This window comes from Heptranchias perlo, chromosome 2, assembly GCF_035084215.1.
Source record: "Heptranchias perlo isolate sHepPer1 chromosome 2, sHepPer1.hap1, whole genome shotgun sequence".
NCBI lineage: Eukaryota > Metazoa > Chordata > Chondrichthyes > Hexanchiformes > Hexanchidae > Heptranchias > Heptranchias perlo.
In genome coordinates, this window is record NC_090326.1 from 16,760,517 (window position 1) to 16,783,239 (window position 22,723).

General features: G+C 44.7%; 1 protein-coding gene across 1 annotated transcript in view; it reads left to right on the forward strand.

Moving 5' to 3' along the window:
- The first annotated feature begins 20,595 nt into the window (after positions 1-20,595).
- The window catches only part of cep72 (centrosomal protein 72), a 157,182-nt gene continuing 155,054 nt past the window's right edge, over positions 20,596-22,723 (forward strand). The window contains exon 1 of the mRNA XM_068000553.1: positions 20,596-20,675. Coding sequence (XP_067856654.1) covers positions 20,612-20,675 — 64 coding nt within the window. The 5' untranslated portion in view covers positions 20,596-20,611. The remainder of the gene's footprint in view (positions 20,676-22,723) is intronic.

Genomic DNA, 22,723 nt, shown 5'->3' on the forward strand with positions numbered 1-22,723 from the left:
CTGGGTGAAGCAAGGGGAGAGTTGCTGCAGATTGGCTTCCCTGAAATACCAGCTTCACCAGATCAAGATCTTGGGATCCAGCAAATTTGCTGCAAAGCTAAAAGTCCTTCTCATTACTACTAAACCCAGCATTGGCAACCCTTTGAATTGCAAAGAAGAAAAAAAACTCCTCAAAGGCAATATTAACTCCTCTGTTCTGTCCACAGATGCTGCCTGACATGCTGAGTGTTTTCCAGCATTTTCTGTTTCTGTGTTCAGATTTCCAGCATCTGCGGTTGTTTGCTTTTTGTTCAAACTCAGGTCAATCATCTATCAGGGCTCAGACCTGCAAATTGTCTGCCGCCTCTTCGTAAATTAGCTCTTAACACTTGCCCTAAGTTGTTGGGTAGTTTATGCAGATAATGTACTTTTTTAAAGTTGCGTGAGTCAATGTTCAGTCTTTCCAGCTTCCTTCTGTGATTTGCCTTAAGCCTTTATCTCACTCATTGAGCGGGATGTCATGTGTTGAAGCTCTAGCCATACAGGTAAGGTGAAAATCTTGTCTTTTGTTGCACAACATGAGAGAACAGCTAGTTGTTAAACTAGAAGCTATTTTTGGAACATAGGAACAGGAGTAGGCCATTCAGCCCCTTGAGAACTGTGCTTGATCCTAAGCAGCTTTGCACCACACAGTTTGCAATACACAACCCAAGGAAATCCACAACAACTTGTATTTATATAGCACCTTTTACATAGGAAAACGTCCCAAGGCACTTTACAGGACAAAAATTGACACCAAGCCAAAGAATATTAGAATGGGTGACTCAAAGCTTGCTCCAAGAGAGGGTTTTAAGGAGGATCCTAAAGGGGGAAAGGGAGGTGGGGAGATGGATGGGTTTAGGGAGAGAATTCCAAAATGTGAAGACACTGCTGCCAATGGCAGAATGAAGAGAAGGGAGATGCACAAGAGGCTGGAGTCAGAGGAAGTGAATGCTCAGTGGAGGATACAGACAGGAGGTTACAAAGGTAGAGAGGGCTGAGGCTATGGAGGGATTTAAACACAAAGATGAGAATTTTAAATTTAAGGCATCAGGGGACTGGGAGCCAAAGAAGGTCAGTGAGGACAGGGATGATGGGCAAGCGGGATTTGGTGCGAGTTAGGATATGGGCAGCAGAGTTTTGGGTGAGCTGAAGTTTACAGAGGGGGAGGCCGGCCAGGAGAGCATTGGAATAGTAAAGTCTGGAGGTAACAAAGGCATGGATGAGGGTTTCAGCAGCAGATGAGCTGAGGTAGGGATGGAGGTGGGCGATGTTGCTGAGTGGAAGTAGGTGGTCATTGTAATGGTGAGCATATGAGGTCAGCTCAGGTTCAAACAGGATGCTGAGGTTGCAAACAATCTGGTTCAGCCTACGACAGTGGCTGGGGAGAGGGATGGAGTCGGTGCCGAGGGTTCAGAGATGCAGATTGCAGTACATTTATATTATCAAGCTGCCCAAAGTCAGCAGAAAAACAAAGAGTTAGTGTTCGCACTGCCAGAGACATCTCACTCGACTAGAGGTTATTTTGACCAATACCACTGACAGCAATTTAAGTACAAAGCAACTCACCACTGGATCCCATTTCTACCAGTTGCCAGTGAGCTCAGCATCCCTCTCCTGTGTTGGCCTTTGCCCTGTAGAGACCTTCCCAGCCATTGGGGATGGTATTGGCGCCTGAGAGATAGTTTCTAGTTGCCATTTTAAATCCCACTTTATATTACGGCACTGCTCACAATGGCAACCCTGAGTTTGGAGGCAACGCTGCAGAATAAATGAGTTGTCAAACGTGCCTTTGGAAATGACAAACTCTTCACAGGTAGTGGTTTCAACACTTGCCCCTGGAGTTAGTTAGTTATATAGCATCCTATGCCGAGTGGCGCATGAAATAGCCCATTTCTTCCACTGCTATCTCTCCACAGCAAGATATTTGACTCCGATCGGAGTATCATCTTGCCTTTCATCCAGCAGATGGTGTTTATATTTGCCAGTCTGTAACAGACGCACCTTGTCTCTGGGTTGTTTCCATAATCAAAGGCCTTTTTTTTTGGACGGATTGTTTGCCTGACTCACAGCCCCCTACCAGGAGGACTGCTCTTACTTTTCAACCTCTCTGGCTTGGGGGGCCCTACCAGGAGTTATACTTCCTGCCAGCAGAGGCTCTCAGAGTCATCAGAGTTCTTAGGTCCCAGCCGTGGCTCAGTGGTAGCTCTCTTACCTCTAAAGTTGTAAGTTCAAATCCCACTCCAAAGATTTGAGTACACAATCTAGGCTGGCACTTTATTGTAGTACTGGGGGAGTGCTGCACTGTCAAAGGTGCCATTTTTCAGATGAGGCGTTAAACCGAGGCCCCATCTGCCCTCTCGGGTGAACTTGAAACATCCCATGCCACTATTTGATGAAGAGCAGGGGAGTTCTCCCTGGTGTCCTGGCCAATATTTATCCTTCAAACCAACACCTAAAACAGATTATCTGGTCATTTATTTCATTGTTGTTTGTGGGACCTTGCAGTGCGTAAATTGGCTGCTGCGTTTTTTACATTACTGTAAACAATTTTACAACACCAAGTTATAGTCCAGCAATTTTATTTTAAATTCACAAGCTTTCGGAGGCTTCCTCCTTCCTCAGGTAAATGTTCAGGAGCTCCTCGAAGCCTACGCATTTATACATATAGAACAATACATGGTGTTTACAGAATGCCCCTGCAACTGCCCGTTGCCAAGGCAATCACCGTGTTCAGACAGAGAGGTGTCACCTGCAGAACCCCCGAATACACATTCAACAAAAAAAAAACAGGAAAAAAAACAGAGAGAGGCAGAAACATCCGGAAGGCAGAGAAAGCCAGCTATATGTATATTCTATTCTATATGTATAAATGCGTAGGCTTCGAGGAGCTCCTGAACATTTACCTGAGGAAGGAGGAAGCCTCCGAAAGCTTGTGAATTTAAAATAAAATTGCTGGACTATAACTTGGTGTTGTAAAATTGTTTACAATTGTCAACCCCAGTCCATCACCGGCATCTCCACATCATTTTTACTTTACAACAGTGACTCCACTTCGAAAGTACTTCATTGGCTGTAAAGCATTTTCGGATGTCCAGAGGTCATGGAAGCTGCTCTATAAGTGCAAGTTCTTTCTTTTCTGTTAGGAGCATGCATGCACTATCAGGTCAAAGTGCAGTCGCTAGGGAAGGGCTTGCACTTACATAGAGCCTTTCACAACCTCAGGACGTCACAAAGCACTTTACAGCCAATGAAGAAAGTTTAAAGTGTAGTCACTGTTGTAATGTAGGAAATGCAGCAGCCAATTTTCAGACAGCAAGGTCCCACAAACAGCAATGTGATAACGATCAGATAATCTGTTTCAGGTATTGGTTGACAGATAAATATTGGCCAGGACTCTGGAGAGAACTCTGCTGCTCTTCAAATAATGCCATGTGATCTTCAACATCCACCTAAGAGGACAGACAAGGCCTCAGTTTAACAGCTCATCTGAAAGATGGCATTTTCGACAATGGAGTGTCAGCCTAGATTTTGTGCTCAAGTCTCTGGAGTGGGGCTTAAACCCACTACCTACTGACTCACGGGCGATGCAGATAAGATCTGGGTTGTATCAGCAAAAATGGTTGTGTGTTATAAGTTGTGGGTAATGGAACTGTGGGTGTGCTTCCTTTTGAAATGGATCTTTGTGCTGTCGACATCATTCTGCAAAATTAACTCGACAGCTTAAGCTGAAGTCACCTGTCTGGTTTGGAGCTGGACAGTCCGGTTTTGGGAGTGGGCACTGAGTAATTAGATTACTAACAACCAGACAGCAAAAGTCTGGTTTTCAGTTGCTACATTTAACATTGTGTGGCACAAACAGGCTGATCCCATTTTGTAATTGCATATATGCGAGCAGTCTCATGTTGTCTCTGAAGACTGTATTTTTAAATTAAGCCTATGGTGAAGCCGTTTTGGATAAAATGCAGTATTAACTGTATATATCCAAGTGATTAAGTATGCACCAATAATTATGGGTGGGGAAGGCCATTCGACCCATCTTAATTTCGAGGGATCCTAACCTCCCCTCATTGTAGCATTCAGTTTCTTCTGAAATTACTCCAGGGTTTTTGCCTGCACTCTTTGTGTGAAGAAGAATTTCCCGATATCAGTTCTAAATTTACCTTCAACGAGTTTGAAACTGTGACGCTAGTTCCATTCCTGCAGTTTAATTTAAAGTAATACATTAAAGGCGCTATATAAATGCAAGTTGTTGTTGATTGGCCAACCAGCTTGACTCGCACATGCTCAGCTGCTTTTATTTCCTCTGGTGATTTGTCTCCTTCAGTAAGTTAAGAAGTTGGGGTAGAACAGATGGTCCGTGAAATGAATCAAAGCTCCAAAGGGGGTGAAATTCTTGCTTGCGTGCCAAAAATGCATTAAAGCAGGGATACTTTAAAAGAAAATTCTGGTGTTCCAAATTTTTTATTTCAGAATACATTATTTTTTGAACAGTGCAAACACGAAGTTGCAAAGCCACACACAAAATCAAAATGCACCTACAGTAATGCTGCTGAGCTGTTCATTAATCAACTAATCAGGCATTTGGCAAGAAGAACTTGCATTTATATAGCGCCTTTCACAACCTCAGGACCAACCCAAAGCACTTCACAACCAATGCAGTACTTTTGAAGTGTAGTCATTGTTATAATTTAGGAAACACAGCAACCAATTTGCACACAGCAAGCTCCCACAAACAGCAATGAGATAAATGATAAGATAATCTGTATTTGTGGTGTTGGTTGAGGGATAGATTTTAGCCAAGACTGCACCTCTGACAGTGCAGCATTCTCTGAGTACTGTACTCAATTGTCAGCCTAGATTTTGTGCTCAAGGCTCTGGAGTGGGACTTGAACCCACAACTTACTGACTCCAGAGGCAAATGTGCTACCCACTAAGCCAGGGCTAATACCAAACTAAAATATTCTTCACTTTGGTTACTATGACCGCACGGTGCTTGTCATGTTGATTGGCTCAACTGAAAGAATGAGAAGCCTGTGTCCTCACACAAGTCCCTGCGTGAACTCAACCCCATATTGGTAGGCTTTCTGCTTGGTGGAAATAAAACAGCTCATTACCGGCTCTCTGACAAGCATCCTGGAACAGGCGAGTAGTTACTGTAAACAGCAAAGAGGAAATCAGATGAGACAGGATGACTCAGTGGGCAGGAGCGTAAGATTTTGCCATGACATACAGAGAACATGAAATTAAATATTGCCTCTGAGAGTGGCGGCTATCTTAAAAGCTGACAATGTATGCTGATTCTATTATAAACATTTTGTTATTTGATATTGTAATTAATAAGGTGACATAGCAGATAAGTACAAGGGGGCTCATTTAAGAGAATAGGACACTTGCCAGCAACTTTTATGTAGGCAATTGTCCTAAATCAGGAGCGTTCACGATTCTTATCTTTGTGGGGATATCATGGAACCTCAATGAGTGATATTTAAAGTATACAACTGCATTCCAATTCATTTACAGAAACCTCTATTTGTAGATACTAACAGGTTTTGCTGGGAATCTGGGCGGAAGTAGGAAAGAAGAATTTGCATTTACACTGTGCCTTTAATGACCTCAGGATGCTCCAAAGTGCCTCATAGTAAGTACTTTTGAAGTGTAGTCACTGTTGTAATATACAGAAATGAGGAAACCAATTTGCACTCAGTAAGGTCCCACAAACAGCAATGAGATAAATGACCAGATAATCTGTTTTTTCAGTAATGTTGGTTGAGGGATAAATATTAGCCAGGATACCTCCCCTGCTCTTCTTTAAATAGTACAATGGGAGCTTTTACATCTACCTGAGAGGGCAACCAGGGCCTTGGTTTAACGTTTCATTTGAAAGACATCACTCTCTGACAGTGCAGCACTCCCTCAGTACCGCATTGGAGTGTCAACCTAGATTGTGTACTCAAGTCTCTGGAGTGGGGAGTGAACCCATAACCTTCCTAACATTAGGAGTGAGAGTGCTACCCACTGAGCTAAGGCAGACACTGAGAGACCTATAGTGACAGCCTAAGCTGTCAGCTTCAGGTCCTTCTGACCACTACTGAAATATTTACTGATGTGTTTACTACCTCTATGAGAGAATATATCCCATTAAAAGAAAACAACCGTAATGGTATAAAAACAACATACATTGTGGTAATCTATTATTAGTCAACCAACATACTCTCTCCTTGACTTTAATTTCCCACAAGGGAAGGGTGATTCATTCATGTTCAGAATTTGAGACTTGCCTTGTTTGAGATGAAGAAGACTGTTCTATTGCCATTTCTCTTTAACCGTCATCATTTTTGAATTACTCTTCCCATTCAATAATATATAACGGTTCAATTTGGGATTTGATCAAATATTAAAAGTCGAACAATGAGCACACAGAGCAATGCAATATCGGATAAAATTTTAATTGTAAGCCTTGTCTTCCAACATGGGTTAATTAGGCCAATGCATCTGAAACATTGATCAGGTGCCAAGTTTAAGCAATATCTGGTGATAAATCAATTAATTGAACACAAATCATTCATGATAATAGTGGCTCAGGGGTTTATCAGCTCATATTAATAATACTGTAATTACGATTATGAAACGGAAGAGTATTGCCACAAGAGAAAGCTACTGTGCGACGTCACAGGTGAGGCAGGAGAGTCCGAGAGGTGAGCACAGTATAAAAGGAGAGACCTAGAGCGGGAGGAGAGTCTGAGAGTCTAAGGCAAGTCATGGCAGCACAGCTCGCACCCGTGATATGCTCCTCCTGCACTATGTGGGAAGTCATGGACACTACCAGTGTCCCTGGCGACCATGTGTGCAGGAAATGTGTCCAGCTGTAGCTACTGGCTAACCGTATTTCGGAGCTGGAGCTGCGGGTGGATTCACTTTGGAGCATCCGCGATGCTGAGACGTGGATAGCACGTTCAGTGAGGTGGTCACACCGCAGGTAAAGATTACGCAGGCATAAAGGAAATGGGTGACCGCCAGGCAGAGTAAAAGGACTAGGCAGGTAAAGCAGGAGTCACCTGGGGCCATCTCCCTCTCAAACAGATATTCTGCTTTGGATACTGTTGGGGGAGATGGCTTATCAGGGGAAAGCAGCAAGAGCCAAGTTCGGGGCACCACGGGTGGCTCTGCTGCACAGGAGGGGAGGAAGAAGAGTGGCAGGGCTATAGTGATAGGGGATTCAATTGTAAGGGGAACAGATAGGCATTTCTGCGGCCGCAAATGTGACTCCAGGATGGTATGTTGCCTCCCTGGTGCTAGGGTCAAGGATGTCATGGAGCGGCTGCAGGGCATTCTGGAGGGGGAAGGTGAACAGCCAGTAGTCGTGGTCCATATTGGTACCAACGACATAGGTAAAAAAAGGGATGAGGTCCTGCAAGGTGAATTTAAGGAGTTAGGAGATAAATTAAAAAGCAAGACTTCAAAGGTAGTGATCACAGGATTACTACCAGTGCCACGTGCTAGTGAGTATAGGAACAGGAGAAGAGACAGGATGAATGCGTGGCTGCAGGGATGGTGCAGGAGGGAGGGATTTAGATTCCTGGGACTTTGGGACCGGTTCTGGGGAAGGTGGAACCTGTACAAGCGGGACGGGTTACACCCGAGCATGACCGGGACCAATGTCCTCGCGGGGGTGTTTGCTAGTGCTGTTGGGGAAGGTTTAAACTAGAGTGGCAGGGGGATGGGAACCTGAGCGGGGAGTCAGAAGGGAATAAAGTTGAGAGCAGCAAGAGAGGGGAAGACCCAGGGGAAATCTACAATACAAATAGTACAAACAGTTGTTCAAGAACAAGTGAAAGGGAAAAGCGTAGAGCAGCAGAAAGAAAGTGTACTTTAGGCACGACAGATAAAATAAAAACTAGAGGGCGTAAGGCGATTAACCCAGCATCAAAGCTGAAGGTCAGGCTAGGGTGTGTGGCCCAACTAAGAGCTCTATATACAAATGCACGGAGTATAAGGAATAAATTAAATGAACTACAGGTTCATATTTAAATTGGAGGGTATGAAATGATAGCTATTACTGAGACTTGGCTGCAGGATGGTCAGGATTGGAAACTAATTATACCGGGTTATAAGGTCGACAGGAGAGATAGGGAAAATGGAAGAGGGGGAGGAGTAGTCTTAATGATTAGAGATGAAATCACTTCAATGATAAAGGAGGATATAATGAGAGGTAAGCAGCCAACAGAGACCTTATGGGTTGAATTGAGAAATAGGAAAGGATTTAAGACTATAGTGGGAGTTGTGTATAGGACCCCTGGCAGCATCTCTGAAGTGCTAGATTGTATAAATGCAGAGATTAGACAAGCGTGTAAGAAAGGCATAGTGGTCTTAATGGGAGAATTTAACCTTCACATAGATTGGGAAAAGCAGACGAGCAACTGTCAAAAAGGTAGTGAATTTCTTGAGTGTGTCCGGGATAGTTTTCTATAGCAGTATGTCCTGGAGGCAACAAGGGGGCAAGCCATACTAGATTTAGTAATGAGTAATGAACCAGCAAAGGCTATGGGCCCCGACAACATCCCAGCTGCAGTGCTGAAGACTTGTGCTCCAGAACTAGCTGCGCATCTAGCCAAGCTGTTCCAGTACAGCTACAACACTGGCATCTACCCGACAATGTGGAAAATTGCCCAGGTATGTCCTGTCCACAAAAAGCAGGACAAATCCAATCCGGACAATTACCGCCCCATCAGTCCACTCTCAATCATCAGCAAAGTGATGGAAGGTGTCATCGACAGTGCTATCAAGCGGCACTTACTCACCAATAACCTGCTCACCGATGCTCAGTTTGGGTTCCGCCAGGACCACTCGGCTCCAGACCTCATTACAGCATTGGTCCAAACATGGACAAAAGAGTTGAATTCCAGAGGTGAGGTGAGAGTGACTGCCCTTGACATCAAGGCAGCATTTGACCGAGTGTGGCACCAAGGAGCCCTAGTAAAATTGAAGTCAATGGGAATCAGGGGGAAAACTCTCCAGTGGCTGGAGTCATACCTAGCACAAAGGAAGATGGTAGTGGTTGTTGGAGGCCAATCATCTCAGCCCCAGGACATTGCTGCAGGAGTTCCTCAGGGCAGTGTCCTAGGCCCAACCATCTTCAGCTGCTTCATCAATGACCTTCCCTCCATCATAAGGTCAGAAATGAGGATGTTCGCTGATGACTGCACAGTGTTCAGTTCCATTCGCAACCCCTCAAATAATGAAGCAGTCCGAGCCCGCATGCAGCAAGACCTGGACAACATCCAGGCTTGGGCTCATAAGTGGCAAGTAACATTCGCACCAGATAAGTGCCAGGCAATGACCATCTCCAACAAGAGAGAGTCTAACCACCTCCCCCTGACATTCAACGGCATTACCATCACCGAATCCCCCACCATCAACATCCTGGGGGTCACCATTGACCAGAAACTTAACTGGACCACCCATATAAATACTGTGGCTACGAGAGCAGGTCAGAGGCTGGGTATTCTGCGGCGAGTGACTCACCTCCTGACTCCCCAAAGCCTTTCCACCATCTACAAGGCACAAGTCAGGAGTGTGATGGAATACTTGCTTGGATGAGTGCAGCTCCAACAACACTCAAGAAGCTCGACACCATCCAAGATAAAGCAGCCCGCTTGATTGGCACCCCATCCACCACCTTAAACATTCACTCCCTTCACCACCGGCGCACTGTGGCTGCAGTGTGTACTATCCACAGGATGCACTGCAGCAACTCGCTAAGGCTTCTTCGACAGCACCTCCCAAACCCGCGTCCTCTACCACCTAGAAGGACAAGAGCAGCAGGCACATGGGAACCACACCACCTGCACGTTCCCCTCCAAGTCACACACCATCCCGACTTGGAAATATATCGCCGTTCCTTCATTGTCGCTGGGTCAAAATCCTGGAACTCCCTTCCTAACAGCACTGTGGGAGAACCGTCACCACACGGACTGCAGCGGTTCAAGAAGGCGGCTCACCACCACCTTCTCGAGGGCAATTAGGGATGGGCAATAAATGCTGGCCTAGCCAGCAACGCCCACATCCCGTGAACGAATAAAAAAAAAAATTTAGTTAACGGCTTAACTGTGCATGAACAGCTATCCAATAGTGATCATAACATGATCGAGTTCAATGTAGTGTTTGAAAGGGAAAAAAGTGAATCAGCTGCTAAGATTCTAGACTTGGGCAAGGCCGACTTCAATGGGATGCGACAGAGACTGTCCACAGTAAACTGGGCAAATCTGTTAATGGGTAAAACGACTGATGATCAGTGTGAAATGTTTAAAGAAACATTTAACGTGATACAGAATTGGTTTATACCCCTGAGGGGCAAGAACTCTACTTGCCAAAAAAAACAGCCATGGACAATAAAGAGGTAAGGGACAGTATAAGACATAAGGAAAGGGCATACAAAAAGGCAAAAAATGGCACAGATCCTGGCGAATGGGAAAGATACAAAGATCAACAAAGGGTCACAAAACAGATAGTAAGGGCTACAAAAAGAGAGTATGAAAAGAAACTCGCAAGGGATATCAAAACCAATACGAAGAACTTTTATAGTTATATTAGGAAAAAGAGGGTGGTCAGGAGCGGTGTTGACCCATTAAAAACTGAAAGTGGGGATATTGTTATTGACAATGGGGAAATGGCGGACATGTTGAACAATTACTTTGCGTCAGTATTTACAGTCGAAACAGAGGATAGCATGCCGGAAATCCCAAGAAAACCTATATTGAATCGGGGACAGGGACTCGATAAAATTAACATAAGTAAAGCAACAGTAATGAAGAAAATAATAGCACTAAAGAGTGACAAATCCCCAGGACCAGATGGTTTCCATCCCAGGGTTTTAAAGGAAGTAGGTGAGCACATTGCGGATGCCCTAACTATAATCTTTCAAAGTTCTCTAGATTCAGGAACTGTCCCTCTAGATTGGAAAATTGCACATGTCACTCCGCTTTTTAAGAAAGGAGAGAGAGGGAAACCGGGGAATTATAGACCAGTTACCTAACATCTGTTGTGGGGAAAATGCTGGAGTCTATAATTAAGGATAGGGTGACTGAACACCTCGAGAATTTTCAGTTAATCAGAGAGAGCCAGCATGGATTTGTGAAAGGTAGGTCGTGCCTGACAAACCTGATTGAATTTTTTGAAGAGGTGACTAAAGTAGTGGACAGGGGAATGTCAATGGATGTTATTTATATGGACTTCCAGAAGGCATTTGATAAGGTCCCACATAAGAGACTGTTAGCTAAGATAGAAGCCCATGGAATCGAGGGAAAAGTACAGACTTGGTTAGGAAGTTGGCTGAGCGAAAGGCGACAGAGAGTATGGATAATGGGAAGGTACTCACATTGGCAGGATGTGACTAGTGGAGTCCCGCAGGGATCTGTCTTGGGGCCTCAATTATTCACAATATTTATTAACGACTTAGATGAAGGCATAGAAAGTCTCATATCTAAGTTTGCCGATGACACAAAGATTGGTGGCATTGTGAGCAGTGTAGATGAAAACATAAAATTACAAAGTGATATTGATAGATTAGGTGAATGGGCAAAACTGTGGCAAATGGAATTCAATGTAGACAAATGTGAGGTCATCCACTTTGGCTCAAAAATGGATAGAACAGGGCACTTTCTAAATGGTAAAAAGTTAAAAACTGTGGATGTGCAAAGGGACTTAGGGGTACAGGTACACAGGTCATTGAAGTGTCATGAACAGGTGCAGAAAATAATCAAGAAGGCAAATGGAATGTTGGCCTTTATATCTAGAGGACTGGAGTACAAGGGGGCAGAAGTTATGCTGCAGCTATACAAAACCCTGGTTAGACCGCACCTGGAGTACTGTGAGCAGTTCTGGGCACCGCACCTTCGGAAGGACATATTGGCCTTGGAGGGAGTGCAGCGTAGGTTTACTAGAATGATACCTGGACTTCAAGGGTTAAGTTACGAGGAGAGATTACACAAACTGGGGTTGTATTCTCTAGAGTTTCGAAGGTTAAGGGGTGATCTGATCGAAGTTCATAAGATATTAAGGGGAACGGATAGGGTGGATAGAGAGAAACTATTTCCGCTGGTTGGGGATTTTAGGAGTAGGGGGCACAGTCTAAAAATTAGAGCCAGACCTTTCAGGAGCGAGATTAGAAAACATTTCCCCACACAAAGGGTTTTAAAAGTTGGGAACTCTCTTCTGCAAACGGCAATTGATACTAGCTCAATTGCTAAATTTAAATGTGAGATAGATAGCTATTTGGCAACCAAAGGTATTGAGGGATCTAACTCCATCTTCTAAGGCAGGTATATGGAGTTAGATCACAGATCAGCCATGATCTTATCAAATGGCGGAGCAGGCACGAGGGACTGAATGGCCTACTCCTGTTCCTATGTTCCTGTTCCTATGCCATGGAAATATGAAATACTAGATAATTGCCTGTAGTGTTGCCCAGTCAGTTTATGAATATTAAAAGAGAAAAGAAAGAACTTGCATTTTATACAGTGCCTTTCATGACCTCAGGATGTCGCAAAGCGCTTTTCAGCGAATTAAATACTTTTGAAGTGCAGTCATTGTTGTAATGTAGGAAACGAGGCAGCCAATTTGTGCACAGGAAGGTCCCACAAACAGCAATGAAATAAATGACCAGATAATCTGTTTTAGCAGTGTTGGTTGAGAGATAAATATTGGCCAGGACACTGGGGAGAACTCCCCTGCTCTTCTTTGAATAGTGCCATGGGATCTTTTATGTCCACCTGAGAGGGTAGAGGGGACCTGAGGGAGTGCTGAACTGTCAGAGGTGCCGACTTTTGGATGATACATTAAACGTCCCTGTCTGCCCTCTCAGGTGGACATAAATTATCCCATGGCACTATTCAAAGAAAAGGGGAGTTCTCCCCGGAGTCCTGGCCAATATTCATCCCTCATTCAACATCTCTAAAACAGATGATCTGATCATTGGTTTCATTGCTGTTTGTGGGAGCTTGCTGTGCACAAATTGGCGACTGCATTTCCTATTTTACAACAGTAAGTACACTTCAAAATGTACTTCATTGGGTGTAAAGCGGGATCTCCTGAGGTCATGAAAGGCACCATTTAAATGCAAGTTCTTTTTTCAAATTTAATCTTCAATTGCTGGTAACCAATTGCATATACAAATATAAATGTGAAGAATCTATCCACACACTATTAGCGACCCTGAGAAAGTTTGTGAGATGTCCCAGAAATTGAATGTATGATCCTTGTAGAAGTTGGGTAGTTTTATTAAGCCCTCCCTGACCAGTTTATTGACGCCTGTCTACAGGTTGCCTATTACAGTAGGCAGCCCAATTTCCTGGAAGACCTTCAGTTCGTGGCAGTCTATTTCCCGCTTCTCGCCGGCTCTTCCAGCGCCTCATTCCAACCGTCAACAAGAACCATCTGAGACAACGGATCAGCTCAGGCTCCGGCCGGACTCGGGCAAGAGTGGAGCTTACTCGGTTAGTAGTCGGTAAGTACCTCGGTGGACTGCGGCGCGTACAAATTAGTCAGCAATCGGCGCTGCATTCTGTCGGTTATAAGTTACTGGCTATCAGAGTAAACTGACAAAGCGATAGCAAACGAAACTGAGTTATTCTGGCATTCACGGGTTTTGGATTCGATGCATCCATACGGTGCAAAGAGCTGGTCTGTAGCAGGCTATAATCCAGAGCCTTTCATATTTAATCTTTTTTCTATTTACTTGTTGGACCTCCCCTCCTTCCTTACTCTTCCCCCATCTATAGTAGTGATGACGTGGAGATGCCGGTGATGGACTGGGGTTGACAGTTGTAAACAATTTTACAACACCAAGTTATAGTCCAACAATTTTATTTTAAAATCCACAAGCTTTCGGAGGCTTCCTCCTTCCTCAGGTGAATGTGGAAATGAAATCCTCGAACCTATTGCATTTATAAATCTATAGTGGGACATTATATAAATGCCATTGAAATCGGTTGTCACTGGATTGGCATGATCCTAATTAATGCTAGGATATCTTCTAGAACTATTCACTTGAGTGAAATGGGAGAGGGAGCTGACACAATCGGTAATGGGATAAATACCATCACCTCGTTCAGCAGCTGCTGCAACCATTTTTGAAATATAACTTTTACTGGCAAATAAGATAGAACTGGAAAATGTGTTTGGCATATAAAGCAGTTGGCTGTGGGCTGCTTGAAGGATGGCAGTTTTTCTGCTGGAGATGCCTTTTCCTGTTCAACGTGAATGATTTTGCTCCGAAATAAAAACTAAAGCAATTGGACTATCTTGCAGCAAGGAAGTGTTCAAGTGAGAATTTTTATGCCCAGTGTCTGACCATGGGAGGAGGGTAGACATTAGTAATTAGGTGGTTTATTACATTTCATAAAGTTTTTAGAGTTTCATTTTCTTTCTCCAAATTTCTTCCCATCTCTCCTGAAGGAGTTGGTTCCTTACGAGGGTATAGTTCGATGGACACAGTTAACCTCCAGTACTGAACCTCAGAAAAGATATATTGGCCTTGGAGGGGATACGGCGCAGATTCACCAGAATGATCATTTTTTCCAATTAAACATTGGGAAGACCGAAGCCATTGTCTTCTGCCCCCGCCATGAACTCTGTTCCCTTGCTACTGATTCATCTCCGTCCCCAGCTACTGAAACAGACTGATTGCAACCTTGGTGTCCTATTTGAACCTGAGCTGAGCTTCTGACCCCATATTTCCTCCATCACAAAGACTGCCTACTTCCACCTCCATAACACTGGCCGTCTCTGTACCTGCCTCAGCTCATCTGCTGCTGAAACCCTCATCGATTCATTTGTTACCTCCAGACACGACTATTCCAATGCTCACTTGAAAGCCTCCCATCCTACACTGTCCATAAACTTGAGCTCATCGAAAACCCTGCTGCCCGTATCCTAACTTGCACCAAGTCCTGTTAACCCATCACCCCTGTGCTCGCTGACCTACAATGGCTCCCGGTCCACCAACGCCTTGATTTTAAAATTCTTACTTTCATATTCAAATCCCTCCATGGCCTCGCCACTCCCTATCTCTGTAACCTCCTACAGCCCTACAAATCTCCAAGATCTCTGCACTCCTCCAATTCTGGCCTCTTGAGCAATGCCGATTTCCTTCGACCCACCATTGGCGGCCATGCCTTCAGCTGCCTAGGCCCTAAGCGCTGGAATTCCCTCCCTAAATGTTTCCGCCTCTCCACCACTCTCTCTCCAGCTACAGTATTGCTGTTTGGTCTCTCTTGCTTTCTCCCTCTCCAGTTGCGGTATTTCTGTTTGTATTCTCTTTCTGTTTCGAGCTGCAATAATGCTGTCAGCTCTCTCTTTCTCCTTCTCTAGCTGCAGTAATGCTGTCTGTTCTCTCTTTCTCCCTCTCTAGCTGCAGCAATGCTGTCTGTGTCTCTTTCTAGCTGCAGTAATGCTGTCTGTCCTCTTTCTCTAGCTGCAGTAATGCTGTCTGTTCTCTTTTTCTCTCTCTCTAGCTGCAGTAATGCTGTCTTTTTATTCATTCATGGGATTTGGGCGTCGCTGGCGAGTCCAGCATTTATTGCCCATCCCTAATTGCCGTGGTGAGCAGCTTCTTGAACCGCTGCAGTCCGTGTGGTGAAGGTTCTCCCACAGTGCTGTTAGGAAGGGAGTTCCAGGATTTTGACCCAGCGACGATGAAGGAACGGTGATATATTTCCAAGTCGGGATGGTGTGTGACTTGGAGGGGAACGTGCAGGTGGTGTTGTTCCCATGTGCCTGCTGCCCTTGTCCTTCTAGGCGGGAGAGGTCGCGGGTTTGGGAGGTGCTATCAAAGCAGACTTGGCGAGTTGCTGCAGTGCATCTTGTGGATGGTACACACTGCAGCCACGGTGCGCCAGTGGTGAAGGGAGTGAATGTTTAAGGTGGTGGATGGGGTGCCAATCAAGCGGGCTGCTTTGTCCTGGATGGTGTTGAGCTTCTTGAGTGTTGTTGGAGTTGCACTCATCCAGGCAAGTGGAGAGTATTCCATCACATTCCTGACTTGTGCCTTGTAGATGATGGAAAGGTTTGGGGAGTCAGGAGGTGAGTCACTCACCGCAGAACACCCAGCCTCTGACCTGCTCTTGTAGCCACAGTATTAATGTGGCTGGTCCAGTTAAGTTTCTGGCAAATGGTGACCCCCAGGATGTTGATGGTGGAGGATACGGCGATGGTAATGCCATTGAATGTTTGTTTTCTCTTTCTCTCGCTCTCGAGCTGCAGTAATGCTGTTGGTTCTCTTTTTATCCCTCTCTAGCTGCAGCAATGCTGTCTATTCTCTCTCTCTAGCTGTAGTAATGCTGTCTTTTCTCTCTTTCTCACTCTAGTTGCAGTAATGCTGTCTGTTTTCTCTCTCTCTAGTTGCATCATTGCTGTCTGTTCTCTCTTTCCCACTCTAGTTGCAGTAATGCTGTCTGTTTTCTCTTCCTCCCTCTCCAGCTGTAGCAATGCTGTCTGTTTTCTCTCTCTAGTTGCAGCAATGCTGTCTGTTTTCTCTCTCTCTAGTTGCAGCAATGCTGTCTGTTTTCTCTCTATCTAGATGCAGTAATGCTGTCTGTTCACCCTCTCTAGATGCAGTAATGCTGTCTGTTCTCCCTCTCTAGATGCAGTAATGCTGTCTGTTCTCTCTTTCTCTAACTGCAGTAATGCTGTCTGTTCTCCCTCTCTAGATGCAGTAATGCTGTCTGTTCTCTCTCTCTCTAACTGCAGTAATGCTGTCTGTTCTCTCTCTCTAGATGCAGTAATGCTGTCTGTTCTCTCTCTCTAGATGAAGTAATGCTGTCTGTTCTCTCTCTAGATGCAGTAATGCTGTCTGTTCTCTCTCTCTCTAGATGCAGTAATGCTGTCTGTTCTCCCTCTCTAGATGCAGTAATGCTGTCCGTTCTCTCTCTCTCTAATTGCAGTAATGCTGTCTGTTCTCTCTCTCTCTAACTGCAGTAATGCTGTCTGTTCTCTCTCTAGATGCAGTAATGCTGTCTGTTCTCTCTCTCTCTCGATGCAGTAATGCTGTCTGTTCTCTCTCTAGATGCAGTAATGCTGTCTGTTCTCTCTCTCTCTAGATGCAGTAATGCTGTCTGTTCACTCTCTCTAGATGCAGTAATGCTGTCTGTTCTCTCTCTCTCTAACTGCAGTAATGCTGTATGTTCACTCTCTCTAGATGCAGTAATGCTGTCTGTTCTCTCTCTCTCTAACTGCAGTAATGCTGTCTGTTCTCTCTCTAGATGCAGTAATGTTGTCTGTTCTCCCTCTCTAGATGCAGTAATGCTGTCTGTTCTCCGTCTCTAGATGCAGTAATGCTGTCTGTTCTCTCTCTAGATGCAGTAATGCTGTCTGTTCTCCCTCTCTAGATGCAGTAATGCTGTCTGTTCTCTCTCTAGATGCAGTAATGCTGTCTGTTCTCTCTCTAGATGCAGTAATGCTGTCTGTTCTCCCTCTCTAGATGCAGTAATGCTGTCTGTTCTCCCTCTCTAGATGCAGTAATGCTGTCTGTTCTCTCTCTAGATGCAGTAATGCTGTCTGTTCTCCCTCTCTAGATGCAGTAATGCTGTCTGTTCTCTCTCTAGATGCAGTAATGCTGCCTGTTCTCTCTCTAGATGCAGTAATGCTGTCTGTTCTCTCTCTAGATGCAGTAATGCTGTCTGTTCTCTCTCTAGATGCAGTAATGCTGTCTGTTCTCTCTCTAGATGCAGTAATGCTGTCTGTTCTCTCTCTCTCTCGATGCAGTAATGCTGTCTGTTCTCTCTCTAGATGCAGTAATGCTGTCTGTTCTCTCTCTCTCTAGATGCAGTAATGCTGTCTGTTCTCTCTCTCTCTAACTGCAGTAATGCTGTCTGTTCTCTCTCTAACTGCAGTAATGCTGTCTGTTCTCTCTCTGACTGCAGTAATGCTGTCTGTTCTCTCTCTAGATGCAGTAATGCTGTCTGTTCTCTCTCTGACTGCAGTAATGCTGTCTGTTCTCTCTCTAACTGCAGTAATGCTGTCTGTTCTCTCTCTAACTGCAGTAATGCTGTCTGTTCTCTCTCTAACTGCAGTAATGCTGTCTGTTCTCTCTCTAGATGCAGTAATGTTGTCTGTTCTCTCTCTAACTGCAGTAATGCTGTCTGTTCTCTCTCTAGATGCAGTAATGCTGTCTGTTCTCTCTCTAGATGCAGTAATGCTGTCTGTTCTCTCTCTAGATGCAGTAATGCTGTCTGTTCTCTCTCTAGATGCAGTAATGCTGTCTGTTCTCTCTCTAGATGCAGTAATGCTGTCTGTTCTCTCTCTAGATGCAGTAATGCTGTCTGTTCTCTCTCTCTAGATGCAGTAATGCTGTCTGTTCTCTCTCTAGATGCAGTAATGCTGTCTGTTCTCCCTCTCTAGATGCAGTAATGCTGTCTGTTCTCTCTCTAGATGCAGTAATGCTGTCTGTTCTCTCTCTAGATGCAGTAATGCTGTCTGTTCTCTCTCTCTAGATGCAGTAATGCTGCCTGTTCTCTCTCTAGATGCAGTAATGCTGCCTGTTCTCTCTCTAGATGCAGTAATGCTGTCTGTTCTCTCTCTAGATGCAGTAATGCTGTCTGTTCTCTCTCTAGATGCAGTAATGCTGTCTGTTCTCTCTCTCTCTCGATGCAGTAATGCTGTCTGTTCTCTCTCTAGATGCAGTAATGCTGTCTGTTCTCTCTCTCTCTAGATGCAGTAATGCTGTCTGTTCACTCTCTCTAGATGCAGTAATGCTGTCTGTTCTCTCTCTCTCTAACTGCAGTAATGCTGTATGTTCACTCTCTCTAGATGCAGTAATGCTGTCTGTTCTCTCTCTCTAACTGCAGTAATGCTGTCTGTTCTCTCTCTAGATGCAGTAATGTTGTCTGTTCTCCCTCTCTAGATGCAGTAATGCTGTCTGTTCTCCGTCTCTAGATGCAGTAATGCTGTCTGTTCTCTCTCTAGATGCAGTAATGCTGTCTGTTCTCCCTCTCTAGATGCAGTAATGCTGTCTGTTCTCTCTCTAGATGCAGTAATGCTGTCTGTTCTCTCTCTAGATGCAGTAATGCTGTCTGTTCTCCCTCTCTAGATGCAGTAATGCTGTCTGTTCTCCCTCTCTAGATGCAGTAATGCTGTCTGTTCTCTCTCTAGATGCAGTAATGCTGTCTGTTCTCCCTCTCTAGATGCAGTAATGCTGTCTGTTCTCTCTCTAGATGCAGTAATGCTGCCTGTTCTCTCTCTAGATGCAGTAATGCTGTCTGTTCTCTCTCTAGATGCAGTAATGCTGTCTGTTCTCTCTCTAGATGCAGTAATGCTGTCTGTTCTCTCTCTAGATGCAGTAATGCTGTCTGTTCTCTCTCTCTCTCGATGCAGTAATGCTGTCTGTTCTCTCTCTAGATGCAGTAATGCTGTCTGTTCTCTCTCTCTCTAGATGCAGTAATGCTGTCTGTTCTCTCTCTCTCTAACTGCAGTAATGCTGTCTGTTCTCTCTCTAACTGCAGTAATGCTGTCTGTTCTCTCTCTGACTGCAGTAATGCTGTCTGTTCTCTCTCTAGATGCAGTAATGCTGTCTGTTCTCTCTCTGACTGCAGTAATGCTGTCTGTTCTCTCTCTAACTGCAGTAATGCTGTCTGTTCTCTCTCTAACTGCAGTAATGCTGTCTGTTCTCTCTCTAACTGCAGTAATGCTGTCTGTTCTCTCTCTAGATGCAGTAATGTTGTCTGTTCTCTCTCTAACTGCAGTAATGCTGTCTGTTCTCTCTCTAGATGCAGTAATGCTGTCTGTTCTCTCTCTAGATGCAGTAATGCTGTCTGTTCTCTCTCTAGATGCAGTAATGCTGTCTGTTCTCTCTCTAGATGCAGTAATGCTGTCTGTTCTCTCTCTAGATGCAGTAATGCTGTCTGTTCTCTCTCTAGATGCAGTAATGCTGTCTGTTCTCTCTCTCTAGATGCAGTAATGCTGTCTGTTCTCTCTCTAGATGCAGTAATGCTGTCTGTTCTCCCTCTCTAGATGCAGTAATGCTGTCTGTTCTCTCTCTAGATGCAGTAATGCTGTCTGTTCTCTCTCTAGATGCAGTAATGCTGTCTGTTCTCTCTCTAGATGCAGTAATGCTGTCTGTTCTCTCTCTAGATGCAGTAATGCTGTCTGTTCTCTCTCTAGATGCAGTAATGCTGTCTGTTCTCTCTCTAGATGCAGTAATGCTGTCTGTTCTCTCTCTAGATGCAGTAATGCTGTCTGTTCTCTCTCTAGATGCAGTAATGCTGCCTGTTCTCTCTCTAGATGCAGTAATGCTGTCTGTTCTCTCTCTCTAGATGCAGTAATGCTGCCTGTTCTCTCTCTAGATGCAGTAATGCTGTCTGTTCTCCCTCTCTAGATGCAGTAATGCTGTCTGTTCTCTCTCTAGATGCAGTAATGCTGCCTGTTCTCTCTCTAGATGCAGTAATGCTGTCTGTTCTCTCTCTAACTGCGGTAATGCTGTCTGTTCTCTCCAGCTGTGGCCAGGTGCTGATGGGAGGAGTTTGCCCCTCGGGCCCCGCCCCCTCGGGCTGTGAGTGACGGGGCTGCGGCGCGCCTGCGCGGTGAGGTCGGGTTTGAAAGGATGGCGCTGATGGTGACGGAGGACTGGATCCGCCGGAGAGTGGCACTGGAGGCGGAGCGGCTGGGTATGGAGGCTTTATACCCCGGCCCAAGGGGCCGTTTGCAGCTTGGGGCAGGGAGAGAGTTGGGGGCTATCAAGCCGGAAGCCTGGGTGGGCAGGGACTGGTCCCCAGGTAATTTACAGCCCAAGGGACGGGGTCGAGCGCTCGCTGCCAGGCCCCTCTCCAACTCAACCCTACTGTCCGGTGGGTCACCTGGGAATCGGAGTGACCGAGGGTCAGGGTTAAAGGCTAGGGTTAAAGGTCAGGGTTTACAGTCAGGGTTTAAGGTTAGGGTTTATGGTCAGGGTTTAAGGTTAGGGTTTATGGTCAGGGTTTAAGGCTAGGGTTTATGGTCAGGGTTTAAGGCTAGGGTTTACGGTCAGGGTTTAAGGTTAGGGTTTACGGTCAGGGTTTAAGGTTAGGGTTTATGGTCAGGGTTTAAGGTTAGGATTTATGGTCAGGGTTTAAGGTTAGGATTTACGGTCAGGGTTTAAGGCTAGGGTTTACGGTCAGGGTTTAAGGCTAGGGTTTACGATCAGGGTTTAAGGCTAGGGTTTACGATCAGGGTTTAAGGCTAGGGTTTACGATCAGGGTTTAAGGCTAGGGTTTACGATCAGGGTTTAAGGCTAGGGTTTATGATCAGGGTTTAAGGTTAGGATTTACAGTCAGGGTTTAAGGTTAGGATTTATGGTCAGGGTTTGAGGCTCTAGTTCAGTGTTAGAATCCTCTTGCCAATGCTATTGTCACTACATGTCCATTCTTCACACAGTATAAATGAAACAAATCAGTGTATTACTCTGAACAAAACACAGGTAGTTCCAAGTGAATAATAAAGGTTTCCCTATAATTGTAATTTCATGGAACCTACAGATTAGTTTGGATGGACAGGCCAATAGCTCAGGTTTGACAATATGTTACCCTTGTTTGCCTTTGGCTCATAGTTATGTTGTGTTGGCACATGTATTCTTTTGGGTTCTACTGATACAAGAAGAGTACAAACCTGTTAAATTTGCAGTGGTTTGGGTCTGTTGGTGAGATAATCAGAAGTGGGGGTTCTATGCTCTTGGGGGTGTGCATGGGCTGCAGTGTATCTGCTGTCAATTCAACATGGATCGAGAACCCACCCACAGTGCAGGCTGATGGTGAAGGGGTGAGAATGTTACTCTAGATGTATGCACATGAGTTTGCATGTTGGTTAAATGGTCAACTGTGCACAAACATGGAGTTTTAGAAAATGTGATCAGGGATGACAGACAGTGAGTATGGATATGCTTAACTCTGCTGTCTGCTTGCACGGTTCTTAAAAATAGTGTGACTATCATAGTGGCACCAACACTATCAACTGTTAGACCTGTTAGTCTAACATCTGTTGTGGGGAAGTTATTGGAGTCTATAAGTGAAGACGGAGTGACTGAGCACTTAGAGAAATTTGAGCTGATTAGAGAGAGCCAACATGGATTTGTAAAGGGCAGGTATAGAAACATAAAAAATTTACAGCACAAAAGGAGGCCATTCAGCCCATTATGTCTGTGCCATGTCTAATGAACCTAATTGAATTTTTTGAGGAAGGAACTGAAGTAGCAGGTAGGGGAATGTCTATGGATGTAGTTTATATGGACTTCCAGAAGGCATTTGATAAGGTTCCACATAAGAGACTGTTAGCTAAAATTAAAGCTCATGGAATTAAAGGTAAATTCTTGACCTGGTTAAGAGATTGGTTAGATGGTAGAAGACAGAAAGTAGGGATAATGGGTGTGCACTCGAATTGGAAGCAAGTGACTAGTGGTGTCCCACAAGGATCCCTCAACTATTCACTATATTTATTAATGACTTAGATAACACAATAGAGAGCCACATATCCAAGCTTGCCAATGATTCAAAGATTGGTGGTGTCGTAAGTAGTGTAGATAGGAGCATTAATGGATCAAGTGAGTGGGCAAAACTGTGACAGATGGATTTCAACGCAAGTAAGTGTGAGGTCATCCATTTTGGACCAAAAAATGATAGACCCAAGAATTTTTTTAAATGGTGAAAATTTAGGAACAGTGAAGGTCAAAAGAAATTTAAGGATC